General features: G+C 39.8%; 3 protein-coding genes across 9 annotated transcripts in view; 1 reads left to right on the forward strand and 2 right to left on the reverse strand.

The window, feature by feature from the left end:
- col9a3 (collagen, type IX, alpha 3) overlaps positions 1 to 1,162 on the forward strand; it is a 30,006-nt gene extending 28,844 nt beyond the window's left edge. Inside the window, exons 32-33 of one of the 3 annotated variants that reach the window (XM_084918409.1) lie at positions 8 to 229; positions 361 to 1,162. In XM_084918409.1, the coding sequence (XP_084774535.1) occupies positions 8 to 192 (185 nt within the window). In that variant the 3' untranslated portion in view covers positions 193 to 229; positions 361 to 1,162. Of the gene's footprint in view, positions 1 to 7 lie in introns of all 3 variants that reach the window. The other 2 variants (XM_084918411.1, XM_084918408.1) reach the window with 2 other exon arrangements.
- LOC146364601 (uncharacterized) lies at positions 1,135 to 5,635 on the reverse strand. 3 transcript variants are annotated; one of them, XM_084918413.1, is made up of 8 exons: positions 4,866 to 5,530; positions 4,465 to 4,551; positions 3,980 to 4,365; positions 3,728 to 3,884; positions 3,560 to 3,626; positions 3,289 to 3,445; positions 2,256 to 2,397; positions 1,135 to 1,847 (listed from the first exon to the last, which is right to left on the reverse strand). In XM_084918413.1, the coding sequence occupies exons 2-8, from the start codon at positions 4,543 to 4,545 to the stop codon at positions 1,725 to 1,727; spliced, it is 1,113 nt and encodes a 370-aa protein (XP_084774539.1). In that variant the 5' UTR covers positions 4,546 to 4,551; positions 4,866 to 5,530; the 3' UTR covers positions 1,135 to 1,724. The 3 variants fall into 3 exon arrangements, with proteins under 3 accessions (XP_084774539.1, XP_084774540.1, XP_084774538.1); XM_084918414.1 differs by lacking the exon at positions 4,866 to 5,530 and adding an exon at positions 5,563 to 5,635 and having other exon boundaries at positions 3,980 to 4,553; XM_084918412.1 differs by having other exon boundaries at positions 3,980 to 4,551.
- A 737-nt stretch (positions 5,636 to 6,372) lies between these two features.
- Positions 6,373 to 24,076, reverse strand: part of LOC146364602 (uncharacterized) — a 31,157-nt gene continuing 13,453 nt past the window's right edge. For all 3 annotated transcript variants that reach the window (XM_084918407.1, XM_084918406.1, XM_084918405.1), the window contains 10 exons: positions 16,155 to 16,689; positions 15,577 to 15,736; positions 15,373 to 15,489; positions 15,130 to 15,234; positions 14,815 to 14,971; positions 14,092 to 14,704; positions 13,832 to 13,985; positions 13,633 to 13,722; positions 13,333 to 13,528; positions 6,373 to 13,183 (listed from right to left, as the gene is read on the reverse strand). In XM_084918407.1, the coding sequence (XP_084774533.1) occupies positions 7,188 to 13,183; positions 13,333 to 13,528; positions 13,633 to 13,722; positions 13,832 to 13,985; positions 14,092 to 14,704; positions 14,815 to 14,971; positions 15,130 to 15,234; positions 15,373 to 15,489; positions 15,577 to 15,736; positions 16,155 to 16,689 (8,123 nt within the window). In that variant the 3' untranslated portion in view covers positions 6,373 to 7,187. The remainder of the gene's footprint in view (positions 13,184 to 13,332; positions 13,529 to 13,632; positions 13,723 to 13,831; positions 13,986 to 14,091; positions 14,705 to 14,814; positions 14,972 to 15,129; positions 15,235 to 15,372; positions 15,490 to 15,576; positions 15,737 to 16,154; positions 16,690 to 24,076) is intronic.

Genomic DNA, 24,076 nt, shown 5'->3' on the forward strand with positions numbered 1-24,076 from the left:
CCCACAGGTCTTCCAGGGGTACCTGGAATTGTTAAAGATGGGCGCGATGGCTCTCCAGGAGATCCAGGTGAGCCCGGAGAGCCAGGCAGAGTAGGCAGGACTGGACACCAAGGACCTCCTGGAATCTGTGACACATCAGCTTGTCAGGGAACATCACCTGCTGGGAAATCCTCTAACCCCAAAAACAATTAAGCATAAGTTCCTGCACCCTGACACCATCCACTCCGAGGTGAGAGTTATAAGTGAGGATAAAAGGAATGAAAGAAGAGAGTGGCCACAAAAAAGTCCTCTTTATTTAAATACATGCATCACAAGTTGGGAAGAGTAACATCAGATGGTGTGATATTTTTGACAAAATAGAGGAACATCCAGCAAGTGACATGAACATCAGCGCAACTGAGAGACAAAAAATCAAACAAACAACGTTATGATATGAAATGGAGAGAGGTAAGGAGAAGTGCAAGAGAACAACTGCATTGATCCAAGTACTATCACATGACAAGACTTGACTTACAAACACCTGGAAAGTGAATGATGAGTCCTTTGTGTATAAAAACTTTGTACATGTTGCTTCAACGCCCCAAACACTTTGATTAACATCCTTCTGCAGATAACACTAAAAAAAATGGTGACTGTCTCTGATGTGAATGTGCATTTATCATGGCCCATTATGTAAATCACAGATGTTACCTCAACATGGAAATAAGTGCAAGAAGCATAAAAGCCTCTGTGGAGGAGTTGTGTATGTACTGTAAAAGGAATAAAAAAACAAAAATCCAGGTTCCCAGACATTGTGTAGATTAATGCAAGAAAAAAAAAGGTTTGATAGTCTTTTTTTACAGCTTGTTTTCTGTTATTGTTTTTTTTTTTTTTTATGACATGTGAATTTGATTCTTCAGACTTCAGAATCAAAAGCAAAATAAACTTATGAAAGCATAAATCACACATTGTAAAATACAGTTTAAGAATTTTAGGAACAAAGTATTTTTTTTCCAATCTGCAATGACCACATCCACTATGTACTACCGGTGCTGTAACTATTAAATATACATGACTTTAAATACTATTTATTATTTGTGGGTGACTGTTGTATGTACAGTAAGATGCTACAGCGACATGTTGTAAGAAAGAACAAATAAAGCCACTTTTCAGTAAAACATTACTCTTCTCTACATATCAAATGAACAGTCTGCTTTTCAGAATACTCTGCTGTAAACACTGAAATCAAAAAAGTCCATTAACTAACTAGGAAGTAACACTTACTTTGATACCAAACTGCTTAAATATCCAAATACAGAACAGATGTTGGCAGGCACTCAGTAGAAAACATTCTGAATGAATAAAAATGAACAGAAAACAAGACATTAAAGTGCAATTTTGAATACAGGGTATAAATACTGCACATATTATCAAAATAAAATAGTTGAAGGGACGGCATCTGCCAACTAGAGCGCCGCCTGTGCTTTTCGAAGAGAAACAGCGCCATCTGTGTGTGGAAAGCCCTTCCTTTCCAAAAGGTTGATGTGTCAAACTCGGCCCTCACACTGCCTGAACTAATCCTTCCAGTTTCTAGATCGTTGCAGTGTGATCGAAAGGATATATTTAACCATGTCAACAATACTTCATCTTAACCCCACACCTCACTGGGCAAGCCTGAGCTACTCTGACAGTTGAATTCAATTCAGTTTAGTGGCTGACATATAGAAGAAAACAATGAGGAGAGGTCACTGCTCTGCTGCCAGGGAAATGCTGCTCAGTGTCTCATCCATCCTGTGGTGCACTGGGTCCTGACCTGAGCTGGACTTACCAAAGCGTTCTTTCTCATGAGCGAAGACTTTCTGGAACTCCTGCAAACAGAAGAATTGGAGGTTGAAGTGGTTCATGACACATAGTACCAGAGATGTTTTATCTTCCTGCAAGTCTGTAGCTGTCTAGATTGCCCTTCTGGTGGCGGTAGCGCATGTTGTAAGTATGGCGTGATTTTATTTGCTATGTTGTACATTTTTTTTCAGCATAATCTAACTGCAGCAAATGATTTCTCTCAGTTAAAACAAAGTTTATTTGATTTTAAACTGTAAAAATGTGAAGACTTTAGTTTGAACTCTAAATAACAAAAGTCACAAAGTTTCCTTCACTAATTAGACAGGCAGCAAGGGGAAATGTAATTAACTCTTATCTTCCAGCCACAGCTTTCTAGTCTCAGATAATTCAGTTAGAGGACACTTTTCATCAATCACTTTTCTACACATGCCCACCTCTTTCAAAGTGTCTCCATACGTTTTAGTAATGTATCTCAGGAAAGCTGTGGTCCACTGCAGGGTGGTGACTTTGTCCGTCTCCGAGTCACAGAACGGCACCAACGTGTTCAGTTCATCACAGCACAAACGAATCCTCTTCCTGCACGACAGCGCAGACAATGCAGATGATTTTGAGCGATGCAGTTCTGTATGTTTAATAATCAGTCATCAGTCACTAAGAATTCTTTGGTAACTCTTCAGCAGTTTCAAATCATGAACCATTTAACTTCTGAGTGTATCTGTTTTAAAGTGATTTAGCATTTGCATAGGAATCAGGTTTCTTTTCAGTCCTCAGTGACACTCTTATTTTAAATCAAAATAAATCAAGTTTCCACATAAAGCAGCTAAAACTAATGATCACAACCCAAAAGATGTTCAGTTCTGATGCGTTGCTGTTGCACTACTTATCCGAATATATTCAAACAAGGACTGAGTTCACTTAAATCGTGCCATCACTACACTGTGAGGCTCTGAGAAGAAACTGTGAATGCACTTTTGGTAAATGGACTGGTTCTTATATAGCACTTTTCTACTCTACTCAAGCACTCAAAGCGCTTTATACAACATTCGCCCATTCACGCAAGCACTTTCTATTACTGAAGGATGCATCAGAGTGCAATATGGGGTTCGGTATCTTTGTCGGTGATACTTTGGCATGCAGACTGCACAAGCCATGGATTGAACCACCGACCTTCCAATTAATATATGACCTGCTAAAACAGAGACAGACAACCACACATATTCAACTACAGCCACCGCTAACCAGTGCACCACTGTTCCATCCGAAATAGAGGACAAAATGTTTAAAATTTGTAAATTGAAATAGTTTTCTTTTTGTGCCTAAATGCAACGCCTTTTAAATCTCTGACCTTGGAAGCAAGCACACTTAACACACTTTAAGCATCCCAGGATATTCCTGAAATGCAAATGTTTATCTTGTTGCACGCTATCGATGCAGGGACACTTCCATGTGTAACCTTCGGCTGCTCACCTGCGCTCCCTCTCCTTACTGTTGTGTCTCTCCCGGCGCTGGCTGAGCAACATACTAGATCTAGTGATTTTCCTCCTGCTGCTCTGTGGCTCTCCAGCAGAGTCTGGGGCGGCTTTAGCAGCTTTGGGTATCACCGCAGCAGGTATCACTGCATCCTCTGTGGAAAAAACCCAAGCATGTGAGACCAAGTTAGACACAGCCTTTCAGTCCATAATTGTAGCCAACAACACAGTTATGGCTTATGAAGAAATATTAGAATACTAATTATTACTTTCTACATTAACCAAAGGCTGCTCTTCTGCTGGGTGAAAATTTAAAACGCTCTTGGGGATCATAACCTGAAATTAAATCAGAAAAACCAATTATTAAACAGTGGGCTCTTCTTTACCATTAAGATACAATAAAAGCACATTGATTTGTTTGTTTTTTCCCAGCATACCTGTCCACACGTGTTGGTGACTGGGCCATAAACACCCTCTATATATGAACTAGACACCCCAAAAGAATCTGCTCTGTCCATTTTCACCCACTTCTGCTTTGGAGGATGCGTGACTGTCTCTTGAACCTCTGCAGACTGATGAAGTATTGTCAAAAAACTGAAACATGACATAGCGCACAAAATGAGTACATGTATGCTATACTTTAATAAAATGATAGTCACATATAGTATATACATATTACTGAAACTTACTTGCTGAGAACTGCAGACTGTATATCTTGTTGTCTTGTGGTTTCAGCACACATGGCGCTAAATCTTTTCTCTAAGCAAACTCTAGCAGCTGGTCTGGTGCGATTCTGTACGGACGTCTTGTCACTGGTAAAAGGTTCAGCTGGGCTTTCTTCAGCTCTAATTCTGGCCAGCACAAAACCTGGCACCTCTCCATAAGACACTGGTGTCTTTTCTCCAGGCATTACTATACAGTGGTCTTCATTTGAAGTTGATAGATCAATAGCCTGAGCACTTCTGAAGGGAGAAATCACTGTGGATGTGGCCTGTTCTTTGACCATCACTGTAGAGAGGTGACATCTGACATCTGGAAACTCTGACTGTGCCTCCACATGGGCTTGGAGAAGATGCTGAAGGTGAGAACAGTCAACCTCTGTCATCTCCATCAGCCCAAGCTCACTGCCCAATACCTGCTCATGTTCATGGGTAAAGCATCCACCTTGACTCACAATCATTCCAGCAGAGTCACTTATCTGTTCTCTTGATGAAGGTAACACATTGATGTTTTTACAGGTTGAAGAAAAGGACATCTTTCCCTACAGATCAGGAAAAATATTAGACATAATACAGATCACTTACTCTAAATACTTTGTTACTTAAAGTTACTCTTAATGTTAGCTAAAGAAATTGTATAATTATAATTTAGGTCGTGAAGGTACGTTGTCGTGAATTTTAGCTTAGCTACAATTAGCAAAGGAGACGTTGGCATAAACTGGCCAAAATCAACAGGCTGTACCGCCATTTTAAAACTTGTAATACTATTAGAAACTCCAGGGCATTTAAAACAATCAGTCTTAAGTTATATAAATGCACAAAAGTTGTTATTACTGAATTAATAAACTCTTTGTACCGCTTTCTGTTCGGGGATTAGCACGTATTAATGCTTGGCCTCAGGCTGTAACGACGACCGTGTCCAGCTACCGGCGCTAACCCTCTCCCCGTCACAGATAAACCTCCGATTATCTCAGTATACAATAATTTCTTTAAGCTCGTAAGCGGAACTTTAAACACAAAAACAAGCAATTGTGGGGAATACTGCCCCACAGTATGTACGGAAAATATACGAGGGGTCCTAAAGAAAACCGACAGCTGTCATCATAAATTAGTTATGTAAAATTAGAAAATATTATTTTTTTATTGATCAGTTAGGGGGGGGAATAGTCCTACTTTTTCCACGCTTTTCTGTCATTCAGTATCTTTTGGTTGATCAAAAATAGTTAAATATGTTACATTTTTATACAAAAAACACAATATGTAAATACATTGATTGCAGCAACTCCATTTATACATGCGCATATATATACACATATATACATATAGATAGATAGATAGATATTTCCAGATTTTCCGTTTTGATTATTTGATTCATAAAAACTGAAAGAGCTTCATTTTTTTAAACGAATAAAAGCATTTGCACCATAAAAAGTTTTCTTAAAGTCTTTAGATATATAAAATAACTATCTAGTTTGAACCTCGTGGGGTCCAAAACAGACTGTGTCTCATGTGTCAAACCTGTTATGGTCTGGTGAACTTTCCAGATTTACCTCCTTCTCCTGCTCTGAGCAACCTGGGATAGGTTTCCCCCACACAAATGACCCTACCTTCCATAAGTCGTTGAGAAAATGAATTAAATATATATTACAAAAAAAAAAGAAGTTTAAGCACCACCCCTAACTGGCCAACATAGTACTTTTCTACATAACAAAAACTGTTCCACAATACTCATTCACATTGCAAAAACTGTAATGACTTCCTTATTTATTTTAAATAAAAGATTATTTCCAGTTGCAGTTCAAACTTTATACAGATTATCTCTTAAGACCTGAGAATTACTCTACTATGGAAAACAGAGAAATTAATCCTAAGTAAAATGACAGAAAACAACAGAACAGCAGTAACAATGCTTGAGTTAAACTAGACTCCTGCAATACAAGTTTTATACATGTGGAGGGTTACAGAAAATATGTAGACCCACTTTCGCTTATTGTGATTTCCACACTACCAAGCAAGAGGCCTCGAAAACCTAAAAACTAATTAAGTATTGCCTTAATTTGCCTGACGTTTGAATCCGTTGTGTGTGTGTGTGTGAGTGAATCAGCACCCATTTTACAAGACAATCAGTAACAATTAATACCTCAGAGTCATGAGTAATCTTTACAGTGATCAGAAGATCGGAAATGTTTCACCAAATAGTTTTAGCAGTTTGTATTTAAATAAAATAATCCAGCTTTCATGTCTCAGAATAATTTATTGCCACAAAGGTAGTAAAACTGTCACTTTTCTTTGATATGAGATTTGCTTGTTAAATTAACTGGTTTTAAGCTATCAATCTAAATGTGACAAAATAAGACTTCATATAAAGTGTGTTACTTTATTGACTTCTTGCATTCTAAAATGAATGGAACGGGTCATTTTTAACCAACAGAACTACATAAAAGAAGATGAGGGCTACCATATTGACAGTCTGGCTATTAAAAAAACAAACACAGAAAAAAAACTGTACATTTTCTGTACAAAACATTTATGACTTTGTCAATCTACAAATACAAATAAAGTTAAATTTACAACTGAAAATTATATTTAGCAGGACTTTTACTAATAATCAAAAAAACAATAATAAAAGCATCTACTTTGAAAACAGAAAAACTACAACACAATAAACGTAATCTCTGAGCACTTTTCTATCAAGTTACAAAGTTGGATTTTTTGCATGGCTTTGCCTGTATGTCATATTAAAATTTAACAAGCACATGGGTAGTCACTCTCAGTGAGAAAAGAAATACATTCATTGGGCATTATGATAAGGTATCTCTGTCAAGTCTAACAATGCTAAGCAATTTTAGATGTCTGATTCTTCAGCTTTAGGTCCTTAAAGGTCTGCATGTTTTTCCCAGTGACTAATCTGGCTCACCATTGCTTTAATTTCCAACACTGATAATAGAGGTTAATTGTTTGTTTTTTTAAATTCTGAAACCCATTATTATTTTCCCCCCCAAATCGACCCTATCCTTTGTTTCTTCTTCCCTTATGATTGGACCTTCAGGTGTGCTATTTTCTTTCTTCTTTCTTACAAGCAGGTTTTACCCATTCTTTACATGTTATCAATTTACCTACATCTACTCCGCTCAGTCTGTTGGAAATGTGTTTTAGTTTCATGCCAAAATCCAAGCAATCATATTTTGGGGAAACGTATGAGACCTTCTTTTGGAGTGGGAAGTAAGGCACCTCTGTGTCTTTGAGGTCTTATGGCTTGCTGATTTTGTGGGTTTTCAAAACCAGGGAATGGTTTTCCGCCGCTATTTGGACCTGGGCCACGGGGCCTATTAAACTGTGCCAAATGTGGATCTCCAGGATGTTGGAATCTTGCAATGGGACGAGGGCCTCTTCGTTCATTAATGGGTGTTTGACCTCTCTGCCTGGGATCTCTCCCCCTTATATTTGGGCCCCTACTAACATAACCTGCCCCCCTTATATCTGACACCTGCATGTCATTATTTGGATCTGGCTCAGACCTAGTGTTGTCATCCCACCTACCAGGTCCATTTCTAAAATCTGAACGCTGAGGTGATGGCCCCCTGCTGTCTGTTTTATTGGGCCCCAAACTTCTCATTTTTGGACCTCTACTTTCCCTTCTGAAATCAAATCCTTGTCTACCTGGTTCAGGATTTTCAGGTTCTACATTATGCCTTTCAGATCTTAGATCACCACTATCTGAAAATCTCCCATCACACCTTGGAGCTTCAATGCTTAGATTTCTGTTTGCAGGTCCTGGGGGTCCTAGATCTCGACCTGCTGGAGGTCTTCTATTAGGGCCTTCCATCTCAAATTGCCTCCTGTTTAGACATGAATTCATCAGGCCTGGACCTCCTCTGAGAGCCCCACGCCCTTCAATGTTTGGCCCTCTCATTTTCCCCCTGACACTTGGCAGCCTCCAGTCATTTCCCATATCTGGATGACTGTGCATATGTGATCCTGGCCCTGCTTTTCTGTCTTGTCCTCTATTGTCTAGATCTCTTTCTCCTGTAAAAAATTCCCCAGCACCCTCTCTATCAAGCTCTGTCCAATCATTTCCATGGCCTCCCCTACTTGGCCCTGGGCATACCATATCTGGATTTTCTTCAACAGGCCCTGCACTTCTGCAGCCAGGAGCATTCCAGTTATGTCTACGACCCCTTACAGGTCCTTGAAATAACATACTGGGTCTATTCTGCATGGGACCTGGTCCACTACTTTCAGGACCTCTCCATTCACTAAACAGGCCTTGATTAATATCTTCTTGGTCCTGTTCATCTTGACCCTCTTGGATAGGTCCAAATCCTCTACTAGCATATGTTTCCCAGTCATCCACTGAGCATTCTCTGTCTTGTCCTAAGAATTCTATATTGGTCCTTCTTTCATCTGACCTTTGTTCCTCTGTGTCTGGCCCTCTCCTCTCAGGAGCAGAACCCCAGAAGCCGGGCCCTGGTCTTCTAATGTTTTTCCTCATAGGCCTTCGACCTCTAAAGTTCTGGCCCAATCTATCAGGTTCTGGGGCATGGTAATCTGGGTTTTCTTGAATAGGTTCACATGCTACCCAGTCATCCCTTCCCCCATGTCTTGGATCTTCAGTATTTGAACTTTCATGTTTGTAGCCTGGAACTCTGAAATCAGGGCCATCTGATTTTCTCCAACCTGGTCTTGAGCCCTCCATATCTGGATATCTTTTTTCACTGTAGTCTGGACCTACTAGAGCTATTCTGTCAGGCCCAGGATCCACACCAGAACCTGGCCTTTCCACCCGCTGTGCACCAAATTCTGGACCCCTCCTATGAGGCCCTGGAATCTCCATATTTTGATACCCAACTTCTTTTCCACGACCCCTGAAATGTGGTCCACCTCGTCCTCTGTTGTGAGGCCCTAGATCTCCCACACCTGGACCAATTCTTTCAGGCCCAGCAACACCAATATGTGAACCTCTCCTGTCAGGACCCTGTCCACTTGTGTTTATTTCTCCGGGTCCTCTCCTTTCAGGTTCTTGGCTATGCATAGGAAAACTTGGTATTTCATGTATTGGCCCACTAAAATCTGGACCTTGTGAAACTCTGCCAGGCCCCATAGCAAGACCTCTACAATCAGACCCTAGCCTGCTGATATCAGGACCTCCAGGTCCTCTTCTCTCGGGCCCAGAACCTTCTATAGGTCCTGGTCCCCTGAACCCAGGACCTCCAGGTCGTCTATTCTCATGTCCAGGACCTTCGATAGACATACTTTCCCTCTCATGCCCTGGTCCTTCTGGACACCCAGCCCCTCTCCTATTAGTCCCAGGATCCTCCATGGAATCTCTCCTTTCAATTCCTGGACCTCTACTATCAGACCCTGGACCAGCCATATCCAGACCCATCCTTTCACCCCAGGTTCCCCTGAAATCTGGACCGCCAGGACCCCTGATGTCATGTACTTTTTGCTCCATATGTGGACCTTTTTTCTCAGGTCCTAATCCTCTAAAATGTAGACCCACAGGACCTCTTCTGTCAGGTCCAGCAACCTCCATGGCTACACTTCTTCTTTTAGGTTCTGGTCCCACAAAATCGGAAGCCCCTGGTATTCCTAAGTCAGGTCCTTGATTGTCTATAATGGGGTCTATCCTTTCAAGTCCTCCTTCCATGAGGTGTGAGTCCTCTGGTCCTCCACTATTAAGCTTTGGATACTGCATGTTTGGACCTCTCATTTCAGCCCCTGGTTGTCCGAATTCTGGGCCTCCACTCCCTCCTGTGTAAGGTCCCTGGCTTTCCATGTTTGAACCTCTTCTATCAGACAAATGGACACTCCATTCATCTTGTACCAATGGCGCTTCCCTGACTGAATCTGACCCTCTCCAATGATCTCTTATGTCTGATCCTTGACCTCTCCAATCTGAATTCAACATGTTTGAATTAACTGCATCTGCATGACTGCCACCAAGCTTGCCAAAATCTGCATTTGTGCCATGTGGCTGAAGAGTACTTTTACGGGGGCACCTTTCTTCAAAAGCCATACTGCCATCATGTCTTGACTGCCTAGGAGGTCTTCCTAAGCCCATAAACAATGGACTTGACTCCCTCATCCCACTACTTACATCAGATCTAAAAATCTGACCTTCATCTTTATCTTTTTGTCCTCTACCACCTCCACTACTATCTGGAGCCATAGCTTCTACCTGTGGACCCCCAAATGACTGCTTTGTTCCCATTGTTTTCACATCTTTGCTGATATCTGTGTTTTCTGGCTCTGATCTATGTTCATTTGTCTTTGGACACTGTAAACCTTCCTGCACACAACTAACATTTTGGTTTCTCTCATTAACTTCAAACAGCCCCCTCATATCTGTATTTAGATGATACACAGCTGATAAAGAATCCCTTGGACCTGGACCAACATTACCAGGTGCAGATCTGTCAGACAAAGGGCCCTTCATGATGTTAACTTGTCTTTTGCGCTGGAGGCTTGCCTCCCCCATATACAAATTTGTAACAGTAGGTACAATATTTTGTCTAACATCAGGACTTGGGCATTTTATTTCTGGATTTACACCAGAAATAAAAGGCACACCAGCATTATTACTATCTTGTGCTTCACTTCTCATTTCTGAATCTCTCAAGGCAGGCCATGAACCAGTTATTACAGTATTTTGATGTTGAATACCTTGTTCTCTCATTCCTAAGATTGTACTTGGATTTGAATATCCTCCCTCTTGACCCTTTGTTTCTGAATGCTTGAAGCAAGGATTGTCTGCTAGTGTCTCATTATGTGTCTCTGTCAGACCTTGTCCCTTGGCACCAAAAGCTTTCAGATTCAATGCTCTAAAATCCATGCTTTTAATATTTGAGATCACATCTCCAACAGACACCATTGCTTGACCACAAATTGGCAAACAATTATTTTCAAAGACTCTAATATCTTCCCTTGAATCGCTGACTTCATCAGTTTTAACAGAGTCATTCTTTTCTATGCTGCTAGGTTTCACAAACTGTGGTTCTGGATCTGGGCTTTGGGGAGAATCTCGAATAGGTGGATCAATTTCTCTAAGAGGAATTGTACTGTCAAGTTTGCTGTGAAACAAATTGTCCTGTTTATAGAGTTTATTTTGCTGTGTCATATCATGGTCACTCAGTGAAATCTTTTGAAGCTCCTGAAATTTTGGTGGTTCGGAAATCTCAAGCTTCACATTACATAGAGGTTCGTGTGAGTGTTTTTCAGAGCTCTCAACATGATTACACTCTGATTTTTGTCCATCTGGATCACTTTTGATTGTAACATGTGATATGTGACTCTCTTCAAATTGTCCAGCAGAGTCTAGAGAACTGCATGGAACACTTGCATGTTTTGATTTCTCAGGGACCTGAGGCAAGGGTCCTCTGTTCAGTTTTGGTGAAACTGACACAGATTCTGTTTTTCTAGAAGAAGATGGGGATCTTCTACGCCCAAGAGAATGCCGGCGTGTGGTATGATCTTTGCGATGGCGTCCCTGCCGTTCAGATGGATCTCTAACTCTGTGTCTTGACCTGTCTCTTTCACTCTTTCTGTGTCTATCCTTTTCTCTGCGTCTTCGGGACCGGGAACGAGAACGATGCTGTGACTGTCTTGAAGGACTTCTGTGGCGGTCCCTTTCCCGATGACTCCGCTTTTTTGGTGATGACCTTCGTTTTCTACTGTGGTATGAATTTGGAGACATACCCTTGTGAGAGCCACCATACCTTGCTCTAGACAGAGAGTCCATAGTTGTTACAGTTCCCCCCTTAAAAACATCATCTTGAATTTCATTGAAAAGTGATTCATCCTCAGGATCATAAGCTACATCAGAATCTTCAATCTCTCCAGCAGATGAATATTTGTCAGATTCCACACCTTTCTGTGTTTCATCTTGCTTTGCAACACCATCTGTATCATTTCCTAAATTTTTGACAGGTGTTGCGTCTTCTACTTTCACAGCTTGTGAATCCAAATTTGAATTGGCCACAGTCTCTGTAAGGGGGGTAGCCTTGTCTGTTGTTTCTGAAGATTTTGACTCTGTTTTTATAATACCTTTCTGCAGAGAGGACAGTTGGTTAAGCGGCAAAGATTTTTGTGGGGGAGACATAAGTGAATCCGAAACAGAAAAGTGAGCCATGAACATTCCCACAGCCTCTCTCTGCTGACGTAGTGCTTCCTCCTGCTCTTTTAACTGCCGTTTTTGCTCTTCAATTTGTTTATTGAGTTCCTCAAGCATCCTCTGTTGTTCACTTAGTGTTGCAGCTGAGACAACCACTGTGCCTGTAGGGAGGTGTGGCATGACTGCAACTGGAGCAGAAGTTTGTGCTGGGGAAGAAGTGGAAACCGTCGCTGGGCATGATGGAGAATCAAATGTTTGAGTTGTAACAGGGGGCTTTGCTACAGGAGTATTACTTTGAATATCTTCAAAGATAGTGTCGTCCTCTGGATCATAGGCCACATCATCTTCTACAAAGCTTGATAATGCTGGGGCATCAGCTTTAATTTTTTCTGTGGTCTGTGGAGCAACGGTTGCATATCCCATTGCTGGATCATATTCTTCCTCTGGGTCATATGGTCGGTCAAAGTCATTTTCATCTTCAATCTCCTTGGCTTTGGTTTTGTGTCCATACTGTTGGACAATTGGATCCACCACTGATCCAGAAAGCACTGGGTTCTTCTTAGCAGTTACTGTTGTTTTTGTAGAACGTCCATCAGAGACAGTGGAGTCAGCCTGATTACTACGAAACAAGGTACTCAAGATTGTCTGTAGTGGTGTCTTATCACTGGACCCAGTAATGGGATTTTTATCAGAGCTGCTGTTAAAGGTGGACTGTGTTGTAGCAATAGTGGCTGAGGTAGAAACAGAAGGGGCCGCTTTAACGGAAGTTAATAGAGATGGTATGGTGACTGAGCCAGAGGAGGAAGAGTCTGTTGGTGACCCAGGGCATGATGGTGAACCAGGAGGGGTGGTACTAGCAGGAGTCTCTGGATCATAGGGTTGGAATATCTCCAATTTGTCAGAACCGTAAAGGACTGGTGGTTTTGGGATCCACATAGGGTCCTTGGACATATGAACTTTGGGTCTTTTGTCTTCCATTTCCTGTAGCAAACTTCCTGGACGTTTGACCTTCTGGACGATTGCTAGACCAAGAAGAAGATTGGGCCGGTTTCTTTCAAGTCCTGGAAAAAAATTAGATAACACATTAGAAAACACACTAAGGCTAACAACTCTCTGGTATGGTTTTGGTATGAACCCTCACATATTCAAACATATAAAACAGAAAAATGTCAATTATTTATGAATAGGCAGCAGTCAAAGCATTTCACACCTGGTCCTTCAAGAGGTTGTAGCATAGATGGGATTGGTTCCTTTGCACTGAGTGGGACAAGGTATACATCTTTGATGGAACGGCTGCTATTGGCGACCACACCGAAACGACCTCTGCTGCTGAAATAGGAAAAAAGGGAGACATAGGCGACCTCCTCTTCCTCTGTTGCAGGGTGAAACCGGATCACACATAACTCCTAACAAATACAAAGCAAACAAAAGTGCATGTAAAATACTGATGTATCCTCAACATTATTATATGTGGTAAGATGCAAAAAGAAATACAGTATATTCTGCTTGCCTTTGTAACTGAGGTCTTTAGTTTTGCAACGTAGTCCCACACTGTTTGAGGCATGATTCGTCCTCCAATTTGTATAGTGTCAGGTAGATCCTATACAAACCACAAAAATAAATGCTTTTTATATCTCCACCCAGTGACAATTATAAATCCTTTTGATATAGCCAATAAAAAATGTAATTAATATCATGCATTACAATACCGCTTTAAGATTTTCAGCAGATCCTGACACCAGATATCCTTTGGTGACAAACTTGGCTACAGTGAGCATGTTTAGAAAACCCTTCCACAGTATTTCCTGCTTTGCCAGGAACTGAGTTGTCTCACCATCAGCTGGAGATTCAGAGATCACGGTTCTGAAACAGAAACCACAACAATCATATGTACAAAATGCCCAGCTTCTGGACAAATTTAAAACAAAAAACAAAAAGCAAAAAAACATTGGCTTGGAGTTCTTTATACCTCGAGCGTGGTCCATAAAGTCTGGGATCAGCAGTGGAAGATGGCTTCATTAAGATGGATTTAGGTACTGTTTTGGTTGGTGGTAGTGATGATGCTACGTTCGATGCAATGTTTTCTTTAACAAGAGCATAAGGAGCAGCCCGTTTATGAGTTGTGTTACTAGGACCAAAGGTGCTACTAGACGAAGCTGAGAACCTGTTTGCAGTGCGGGGATCACGACGCTGTGTAATGGTTACCGTGGAAACAGGTGGAACCAAAACTGGTATATATGGTCTTTTTGGTGCAGTAGCTTTAGAGGTATCTGGAGTTGGGGATGCAGGGGACTCTATGGTAGGAGAAGCAGGAGATTCTAAAGTGGGGGAGGCTGGAGAATCCATTATAGGAGAAGCAGGTGATTCCACTATAGTCAGTGCAGCAGAATCAATATTGAAATGGGATGAAGGGTCCAATAGGTTGGATGCTGGAGAATCCATGTCAGGAGAGTCAGGTGGTGCCAGAAGTGGGGAGTCATCCCCTGCAGACTTTCTCCAAGATGGTTCGTGCTTATCTCTGGATACAGATAGCTTGGATTTTTTCTTTGCAGGTTCCTCCTCTTCCATAGGTTGCATTTGGCCTTTAGGAAGGAATGACAAACTACTTTTAAAAATCTGAATTTAACAGCTAATCAGCAGATAATGATGTCTAGTAGTTTTTACATTTATTCTCATCGTTTTTTAAATTTACCTGTGCATATCTTGCATTTTAGGTCAAATAGATGAGTTTTGTGCTCTGATGTTGTGTCTTTTAGCATGCAGGCAAGAACATCTGGCACTGCATTGGCCAGGCTTGTTTGGCTTGCCCTGGGCTTGACTGCAGGAGCAGGAAGACTTCTCTTCTGTTCCTGTAAAGCAACATATACCAACACAAGAACACAAAAAACAATTCTTAGTCGATGTTGATGTAACGCGTCATGAAAAAAAAAAAGATGTAAAAGACACAGCATAATCACCATAAAAACTGTATATCCACCTGTTTAATTTAAATAAGATAGGTACGTACCATGCTATCAGGTTTTCTGTCAGATTTTGCAGGATTCAAACTGGGTAAATCAACCTTAACTGCTTCAGGCTTGGGCAAACTTATTTTAGCAGCTGTATCCTTAACCTAGAAAGACATAAGCAACCATTTAAGATAATCACTTATGACAAAAACATTGGCTGATCTTTATCAGGCCTGGTATCAAGTAGAAACATACAATACAATTTTATTTCACTGATATGGTTTATGACTAATATTATTTACCACTGTTGTTTCTTTTACACTTGGCTCAGGTGCCTTGGTAGCCTGCATATCCTTCTGGCTCATCCTAACTAGTCTGAAAGGATTGATATCGCCATGTACCACACAGTATAACAAGCCCTAGAAGACATAAAGAAGTAGATCGTCAATTTGATTTATATTTATATGTACATAAACTAAAATTGGTGGTAACAAATTTCAACATACCTTGTTTCTTGGGTCTTTTAGGTTGAACATTATAGTTCTGTACTTGTTCATGTATTTGCTGTCTGTGTTGCGAAATATGTCAAACATCTCCATCTCAATGCTTGCAACAAGCTTTGCAGCTTCGCTCTCAGACATCTCCAAATCCTCACATTCACACACCCTTAGCAAATGGAAAAAGAAAAAGAGTTAGTCCAGAAATATGCTGTTTTTCAAGACTGAGAGACATTTACTGAAAAAATTTAAAGCTTAGTTTGAGAAAACTGTTAAATTGTCTAGGACACTTATTTACACTGTGTTGGTAATGCTACTTAATAACCAGTCACCTAGATGAGAATGATTCTGAATTGTGGAAGGCAAATAAAACAAATGTTGGTTCCCTCAGCACAGTTCATTACTGCATGCTCAAGTGTCATTTTTAAAAAACAAAAAGATACTATACTTACATTTTTTTCTACTAGACCTATTATTATATGTTTTTAATAATCTCATGTTACATTTACCCCACCAAAAAAGCAGAATATGTGCAATAAAAAAACCTAAGGCTGTGACTTTCATTTTATCAGTGATATAGTTCTCACCTTTTGAACAGGATGCTGGTGAGAGAGCGCTGGATACTCTGTCTGACCTGGTTATTGGGTTGAGAGGGCCTGGAGGAGGGTGCACTGGGTGCGGGTGGCACCGGCAGATTTCGGGTTTCATTCAGGGGTGTGGGGGCTGAAGACGGCTTCTGGCATGATGCTGAGACTAACGTGTGGCTTGATGGAGACTGAGAACCAGACTGCTTCTTTGGTATAACATATGTGGTCTTCGTTATCATAAGAGCCCCAGTCTCATGATGTCTGCGCGCTGAGGTGGTTGGGGACGATGTGGCTGGAGTCAGGCTAGATTTTTCTGGGGCGGGTGTTATTAGGGGATCTGATTCTGATGACTGATGCTTTGGCAAGTCACTGTTTACAGTTTCCTTTGCTCCTTCTTCACAGTGGCTTTGTGGCTGGGCTGCTTCAGTAGTAGGTTTAGAAAGGAGACTTGCATCTAGTGAAGGGTCTTCTGGAGATTGTGCTGAAGGAGATACAGCTTCCTTCTCAGCCTCTACCTGTTTACTGTCCTTATTAGCTGTTAGAAAAAAAAGCACAAGAAGCCATTCTGTAAATATGAAGAAATCTCTCAGAACAGTCTATCAAATAAATCTAACTGTGATAAGAACCAACATGGCACACTAGATAAACAAATAAGTGGCATCTTTAAAAAAAAAATCATTTTTTTTTTACTGCAAATCCATGAATAAAAAACTGGTCTTGCACCCCATTAACTGCTCAGATACTAAACAGTAAATATAAAGATTTACAAGTTTTGTATCAGATTCAGAGTCCCATCTATAAGATTCGGATTCAAATTGCCAGATGTGTGAATAAACTTGTAGTTCATATGGCCAGATAATAATAGGTTAGGTAATTTAAAAAAAATCCTTTTGGTGATTTTATGACTGTACAATTAGAAGAGGCAAAAACTGAATTACAGGCACAGAGACTCACAAGTACAGGCTCATGAACATTTAACATAAACCTGCTGCTTAAAAAAAAACAACTTTATTGTATAATACATCAAATGCTTCCCTACAATTATATTAAGGAAACTTATAGCACTTCTTAATTTGTTTTTGTTTTTTTAGATTAACCAATTCAGCCTGGTTAAACATACTCTAAATGTTAACAAGGTAAAATGTTGTACTTTGGAGCTACAATGATTAATCCAAGAGCAGTTTAGGCATTTTAAATTTGCATGTACAGCTACACTTAATCTTTGCTTTTCAGCATCATTAGCACTGCCTGGCTTTACTCTCCTCACTGTTTGCAGTGAGAATTATTGCATTTATCTTAATTTATTTGTTTAGTTTTTTAGTTTTGCATTAAAAAAACAACAACAAACTGAGCTAAAGTTCAAACAATTCTGAATACACTGAGTTTTATGTGTTTAATTTTTGGTTGATCAAATATCAAACCTTAGTAAAATGTGTTTTTATATGCTATTGTTGGGGCAATCATCCATTTTATTTATTTATTTATTTTTTGTAGATGCTGAGTTCACAATAAAGGCCAGTATAGGCGGATATTTGAAATCTATTGTGGAGAAGTCTTTGTTTGCTCATTGCTCCCTGAATACTTTCATTCTGGCATATAACTATATTACTCTGTCTATCCAGAGCAATGCTAGCAAGTGAACTGTATATGTGCAGTTATTGTTTTCCGGTTCCACTCACTGGAAGAAAAAGAAAAAGATCCTTTTTTGTATACATCTATATTCCATGTACATTTTGTATGACTTCACTACTATGTGTTTGGTAACTCTTGTACCAAAAAAAGGACAGAATTTCCAAAACCTCTGCACTCCTGGGGTGTATTTGTTTTCCTCTCAAAGGCTTTTTAAAATGTATCAGCAATTATTGTTTACTGTGGAATGCTGAGGCATTAAAAAAAGTGTGTTGAGTCTCATGAACACACTTCACATTTATCACTATGAATGAGAATTAACCACAAAGGCATAGTTCTGTGATTCCAAACTACTGAAAAATAGACCCAATGTATCATTTATATTTAGATTACATATTTCACATGCACACAAAATGTTTGATAAATGTGCTTTAGAGTTCTGCTATAAGGAGGAAAATCATAATCTACTGACTTCCTGTGCCTGACATAATAACGCAAGTTCTTCCAAATAAAATTTCATAAGAAAAACTAACATCAGATCTTCATAAATCACACTGCCTGCTACTGTGTATTGGACTTGCTGTGTAAATAGCTGTCTGTGCATAAGACACATACAAATAGCTCTGATATATTAGTGCAGAGCCACTGGGATAATAAGCAAAAACATTACAATATAAAGCCAGTTGTATTGATGAGGATGTTCAAAAAAGGATGTTAATAATCCAGCCCAAAACCTGAACTTGGTATTGATATAAAGTTAACTGTTGCTATTTATGAATTGCAGCTGAATGAAATGACCACATTTTACATTAGCTCAACCAAAGACAAACAACAATAAAGGCTTGTGTGTAAACCTGTATAATCAAAGTGCCCCTGAGGACAGGTAATGTGACTATTACGGGTTATTCTAAATAGTTAATCCCATATTTAACCCTGCTAATAATTTTAAAAAATTATTGATAATGATTTTACTATATTTATTATACTTTTACATATTTAACTTCAGTTTTATTGTGAGAGTAAATTATTTTTGTTCAACAGCTAAAACACCAAAAAAATATATATGCAATTTGTATTGCATATATAAATTGATAAATTGCACAAGTGCTATAAAACATCCCAGTTTTGCATACTACTCTGTTAGGCAAAACTTTTTAAATTGCTATTTATAAACACAGCTTTTGAAACCTAACACAAATAATGCGTGCATTTTTCAGCCTTTCCACTTTTGAAACTGATGAATTTTATGCATAACATATAATACACTGGTCCCATTTGGAATATCAGACAAATACCATCCAACCTCTGCAAGACCACACAAAGTCCTGTAGACGTTGTATGGTGTGGTTTGGAAGTCTTAATGTTCACATGTGGAAGTGTTTGAGTATTTACTGTGGGATTAGGACGGATGGCACAGTGTAGCCTCAGCTTAGCAAGAATGGGAAAGATGAGCTTTTTTAGGTCAGTGTATGGCATGACCATTATTATGAAGCAGGAGGTTTAAATCAATGCAATGTGAAGGAAATCAAGGAGATTTTGTATGAGTAATGTAGGCTCTTAACCTTGGATTATAAGGTGCCTTGAGGTGACTTATTGTGAGTTTGCACTACATCAATAAAAATTAAATGAACAGAAAAAGTGAACTTCCAGAAATGATGAACGTTATGGTCAGAAAACCCAAATTGCTAAAAGAAAGAGGAAACAATGACACATCTTCAGAGAGACAGGAAGCACCGTAGATTGTAAAAAGAATTTGGAAAAGCAAGAAAATAAAAGATCAGGGATTTAGTGCGTCATCTGCAGAGATTTCACCGCTTTCTTTTGTCCACTGACAAGTAGAAAGGCTTAAGACAAAATGAACAATATAAAAAAAATAAGGATAGAGCAAAGGAACAAACATGCAAGTGAGTCACTTTCCACATCTATGAGCTAAATCATGAATAATCTTTATTTGTGTGATTGACTCACATACACAGTAGCCTAAAGTGAGAAAGAAACAATCATTTGCCACAGTGAGTAGGTGCAAAGTTATGATGCAAATCCTTTTCAATTGTTCAGAACACATATCTATGAAACTCATTTTTTATTGACTAAAATTAAGAATGTCGTCACTTTAGGTATTTGTGCTGAAGTTTCAATAAATGTTCAGCAAGGGAGTTTTTCAGTCACAAACTGCCTTTGGTCTTCTGAAGGTACATTTCTGCTTTAATCCTGTTCTCATCCTTTGCATAATTTCCACTGTCCCATACCGTCAGAGATCATTATAATGAAAATGAACACAAACACCAACCCATTAACACCTTGACATTCAGGATCCTCCTGAGGACTTAAGGCAAAGGCTCCATCTACTATTTCTTTGATTAACCTAACCACTATCAGATGAGGTGTCTTCATAGTGTCCTACTATTAGTGAAAAAACAAGAGTGGGCCAGGTGTCAACAACTGATATTTGCTGCAGACTTCAGTAAAAACAGCTTTACTTTTCCCTGTTGACTATACGTGTTAATTGTAAATATTGCTTTTGTTGTTTTTCTGGTGTATTTACTGACAGATGTACTAAATCTGTCAGGAAATCAGTTATTGCACTGTGAAAAACACAGAGTGTCGATGTGGCAGCTAACTGCAGTTGGCTTAAAGTTTAAATAGCAGTGAGTCAGTATCTAGCTCCCATGAGGTCATTTTGAAAGCTGCACCACAGGCATACCCAAACACAACCTGACAGCAGTCCCCCCTTTTTCTGTCAATGGACTTGAGGTAGAATACTTAATATACACTGATTTGGCAAAATATCATGACTACTGTCAGGCGAAGTGAATAATACTGATTGTCTCTTCATGATGGGCACTTGTTAGTGGGTGGGATATAACTAGGGGGCAAGTGAACATTTTTATCCCCAAAATTGCTGTTTTAGAAGTAGGACACATGGTTAAGGGTAAGGATTGAGTTTTGATCAAAGTCAAATTGTGATGGCTAGATGACTGGGTCAGAACATCTCCAAAACTGCAGCTCTTGTGAAGAGTTCTGGGTCTACAGCAGGCAGTATCTATCAAAAGTGATTAAAGGAAGGAACAGTGGTGAACCAGCAACAGGTCATGGGAGGGCAAGGCTCACTAATGCATTTCGGGAGTGAAAGTTGTTCCATGTGGTCTGTTCCAACAAACAAGCTCCTGAGGTTCAAATTGTCGAAAAAGTTCATGCTGGTTCGTACAGTACATTGGAGTTTGTTGTGTAATGGGCTGCATACCCACAGACCAGTCAGGGTACCTGTAGTGACCCCCCTCCACCGCCAAAAAAGGGAACGTGACCAGCAGAACTAGACCACAGGGGAATGGAAGAAGGTGGCCTGACCTGATGAACCACATTTTATTTTACAAAACGCGGATGGCCAGGTGGGTTGTTGCAGAACATGTACACTCTTTCATAGAAACAATAATCCTTCATGGCCGTGGCCTCTTTCAGGAAGACACAAAGCAAAAATGGCTTAGCAATGGTTTGAGGAGCACAAAAATGAGTTTGATCTCCCTAGAGCTCAATCCAATCAAGCATCTCTAGGATGTCCTGGCCAAATAAGTCTTTTTGCAGGACTGAAAGGATCTGTTGCTAACATCTTGATGTCAGATACCACAGCATAACTTCGGAGGTCTAATAGAGTCCATCCTCAACAAATACAGGCTGTTATGGCAGTAAAACAGGGACCAACACAATATTAAGCTGGACATACACTGTGCAATTTTTTCAGTCGCGTTATTCAGCTCCTGCTCAAATTGTACGATTGAATCGCAGGGGTTAGAAGTTCATGGGTCCCTATGCACGGTCTCACACTATACGGCCCAATGCTCTGATGCGACCTGAGTGCTCACACTGTGCGTCCATAACATGAGGTTTATAACACAAAATCTGTTGCTCACTCTCCCCCTCTCTCTGTCTTTCACTCACACAGACACACACAGCACCACCATCAACTTTGCTAAATTGCTAATGAAAAACATTGACCAGGCAGCTGCAATTGAGCAGCAATGTCCATCCAACTCCTTTGATGGTTGTTGCGGTCGTGATAATTTTGTGAGGCCACATCGAAAAGTTCTACACGCTGCGCTGCCATGCTACTCCGTCTTTTTCACTTCCATTTCTGTGTTTGCGCGTGCGCAGTGTGAGAGGTTGCGTTGAAACCCTCACCAGGGGGGAGGGCGACAGGATTTCAAACAGGTTTGATTTTCTTGTGACCATATGATTGCTGATCGGGAGCTGGTCATGAGGTTTTAATCGCTTCTCGTTACCCCATGTATACAACATGATGCATGACACACAGTTAAGGCCGAACTCAGGGCGATCCCCAAAACGGTCGCACGACTGAAAAATTGTCTCAAAGTGGGCCAGTGTCTCAAAATCGCACAGTGTATGCGCAGCTTTAGGCAGTAGCTCATAATGTTATGCCTGATTGGTGTATTTACTAACAGCAACAGATTTACCAAGTTATTATCATAACTTTTTGTACCACTCTTTTTTTCTTTCTTTTTTAGCCAGACTGGTGTAATAATTTCCTTTTCTAATCATTTTGTAATTTTTCCAAGCAGGAGATACTCATCCATCACAAGGCCCTGTCAAAATGGATGCATCTGATTTTTTTATTTTAAACACAGTGCGATTTCTAATTTAACTATATTTTTTACAGCATTATTCTTAAGCATACGAATCCATCTAATCCATCCATATGCACAAAGAATAAGATAAAATAACAATGACTGTAATGATTTTTAAATAATTATTGTAGGTTCTTTACCTTACAACATAAAGTGCTACAAGGCAACTATTGATGTGATTTGGCGCTATATATAAATAAAACTGAATTGAATTTAAATCTTATAGTTTTTTTTCCTGCAATGACTCCAGCACTAAGAAATTATTACAACAATGCAATTAAGTGTTATCTGTAAAATCAACTTTTGCTTTAGCTTTATTCCCACTGCACAAACCAAATTTTTCTTCTCAATAAAACCTATGAGTAGCTGAGATACAAACAATATACTGCATACACTGTATATACTTTTTATTTAAAATAAGTAATTAGTCTATGTAAAAATATAATAATCCTGTTATTGAAATTGGGTCAGTCTTCTCTTTGAGGTTCTCTTTTCTTACATCTCCGGGTTTTCAGCACTGCTGCTATTTTTAAGTCACCCATTGGAAGACCACTTGCATGTTGACATTTGTGATATACAAATGTTTTAACGTGAACCCAGGTTCTAAACATTAATGTATTACAAATTCAGACTGTGACCGTCAACATGCAGAGTTCTGGAATGAACCTAAATAATTGCACGCCATTATGTGCCAGTACACATTTTTTTTAAGCAACACAATCTTTGCTCGCTGCAAGTTATGCACTTCCACAAAATGAAAATCAAATTAAAGGATAACTGTAGTATGGTTGGGTGATTTCCTCCACAGTCCAGATGCCATACTGTTGCTTTCGGCATTGCTAATGGCCAGTAGCATACCCTCAATAATGCACACTGTGTAGCCCAAGCAGGAGAAGAGGGCACAGGTGAAAGAGAAACACACACACCGGGAGTACATTTTTGGTCCAGCTTGTGTTTTGTGTGTAAAATATCTCATCTGTCACACTTTCATTCTTCAACTGCCTAGTCCTAGATAGCTGAGTCCAGCAGTCGAAAAATACAGATCTTTTCTCATTTGATGATGATGGATGAGCTTCATTGCTTCAGTGACTTCAAAGCAGCACAGAAGTCCAGATATGTACCTGTTTGTGTGCACCCGAGCATGCTCAGATACCTGTGTTGCAAGTGTCGGCTATATGTGGAGGTGCAAAATGAACCAAGAGCGAGGCAGATTCAATTTTTTATGAATCTCATAATAATGATAATTTAATGCATTACTTGGGAAATGAGATCTGTGAAAAAATGCCTTGACCTGAGAGCTATAGCTGCTCACTTTGCCCATAGGTGATCTCTGATATCCATCACCACAACCCTATACTGCTGACATACTGGACAAAGAACTGGTAAGGAGTACAGATGCACGAGTGCTAGGGAACTAAATGGGACTGAAAATAGCATCCGCATGGGAAGACGTCTGGATATGGGTCGGATGATGATCTTGAAAATGTGTTTCAGTCTTTAAAAAACCTGTTGAGGCCTCAAAACTAATTTAGTTTCTAGCACCTTGTTGGGAGAACATCCAAGAGGAGTTGAAACTTTCAGAAATGGCGACAGTGATGGGTTCTCCAATGTGTTGAAAACTGTGTAGCAAATGATTGAACAAATTATGAACCA

This window comes from Perissodus microlepis, chromosome 20 (genome assembly GCF_051167445.1).
Source record: "Perissodus microlepis isolate ML-2025 ecotype Zambia chromosome 20, ASM5116744v1, whole genome shotgun sequence".
Classification (NCBI taxonomy): domain Eukaryota; kingdom Metazoa; phylum Chordata; class Actinopteri; order Cichliformes; family Cichlidae; genus Perissodus; species Perissodus microlepis.

What these genes read in the sequence shown, in the direction of transcription:
- LOC146364601 (XM_084918414.1), bottom strand. Translation starts at nt 5,623, where the DNA reads ATGGAAGGTAGGGTCATTTGTGTGGGGGAAACCTATCCCAGGTTGCTC. An exon ending in GTTGCTCAGAGCAGGAGAAG is followed by an intron (nt 4,554 to 5,562) that starts GAGGTAAATCTG and finishes TTCCTGATCTGT; the next exon opens with AGGGAAAGATGTCCTTTTCT. An exon ending in CAGTCTGCAGTTCTCAGCAA is followed by an intron (nt 3,885 to 3,979) that starts GTAAGTTTCAGT and finishes GTCATGTTTCAG; the next exon opens with TTTTTTGACAATACTTCATC.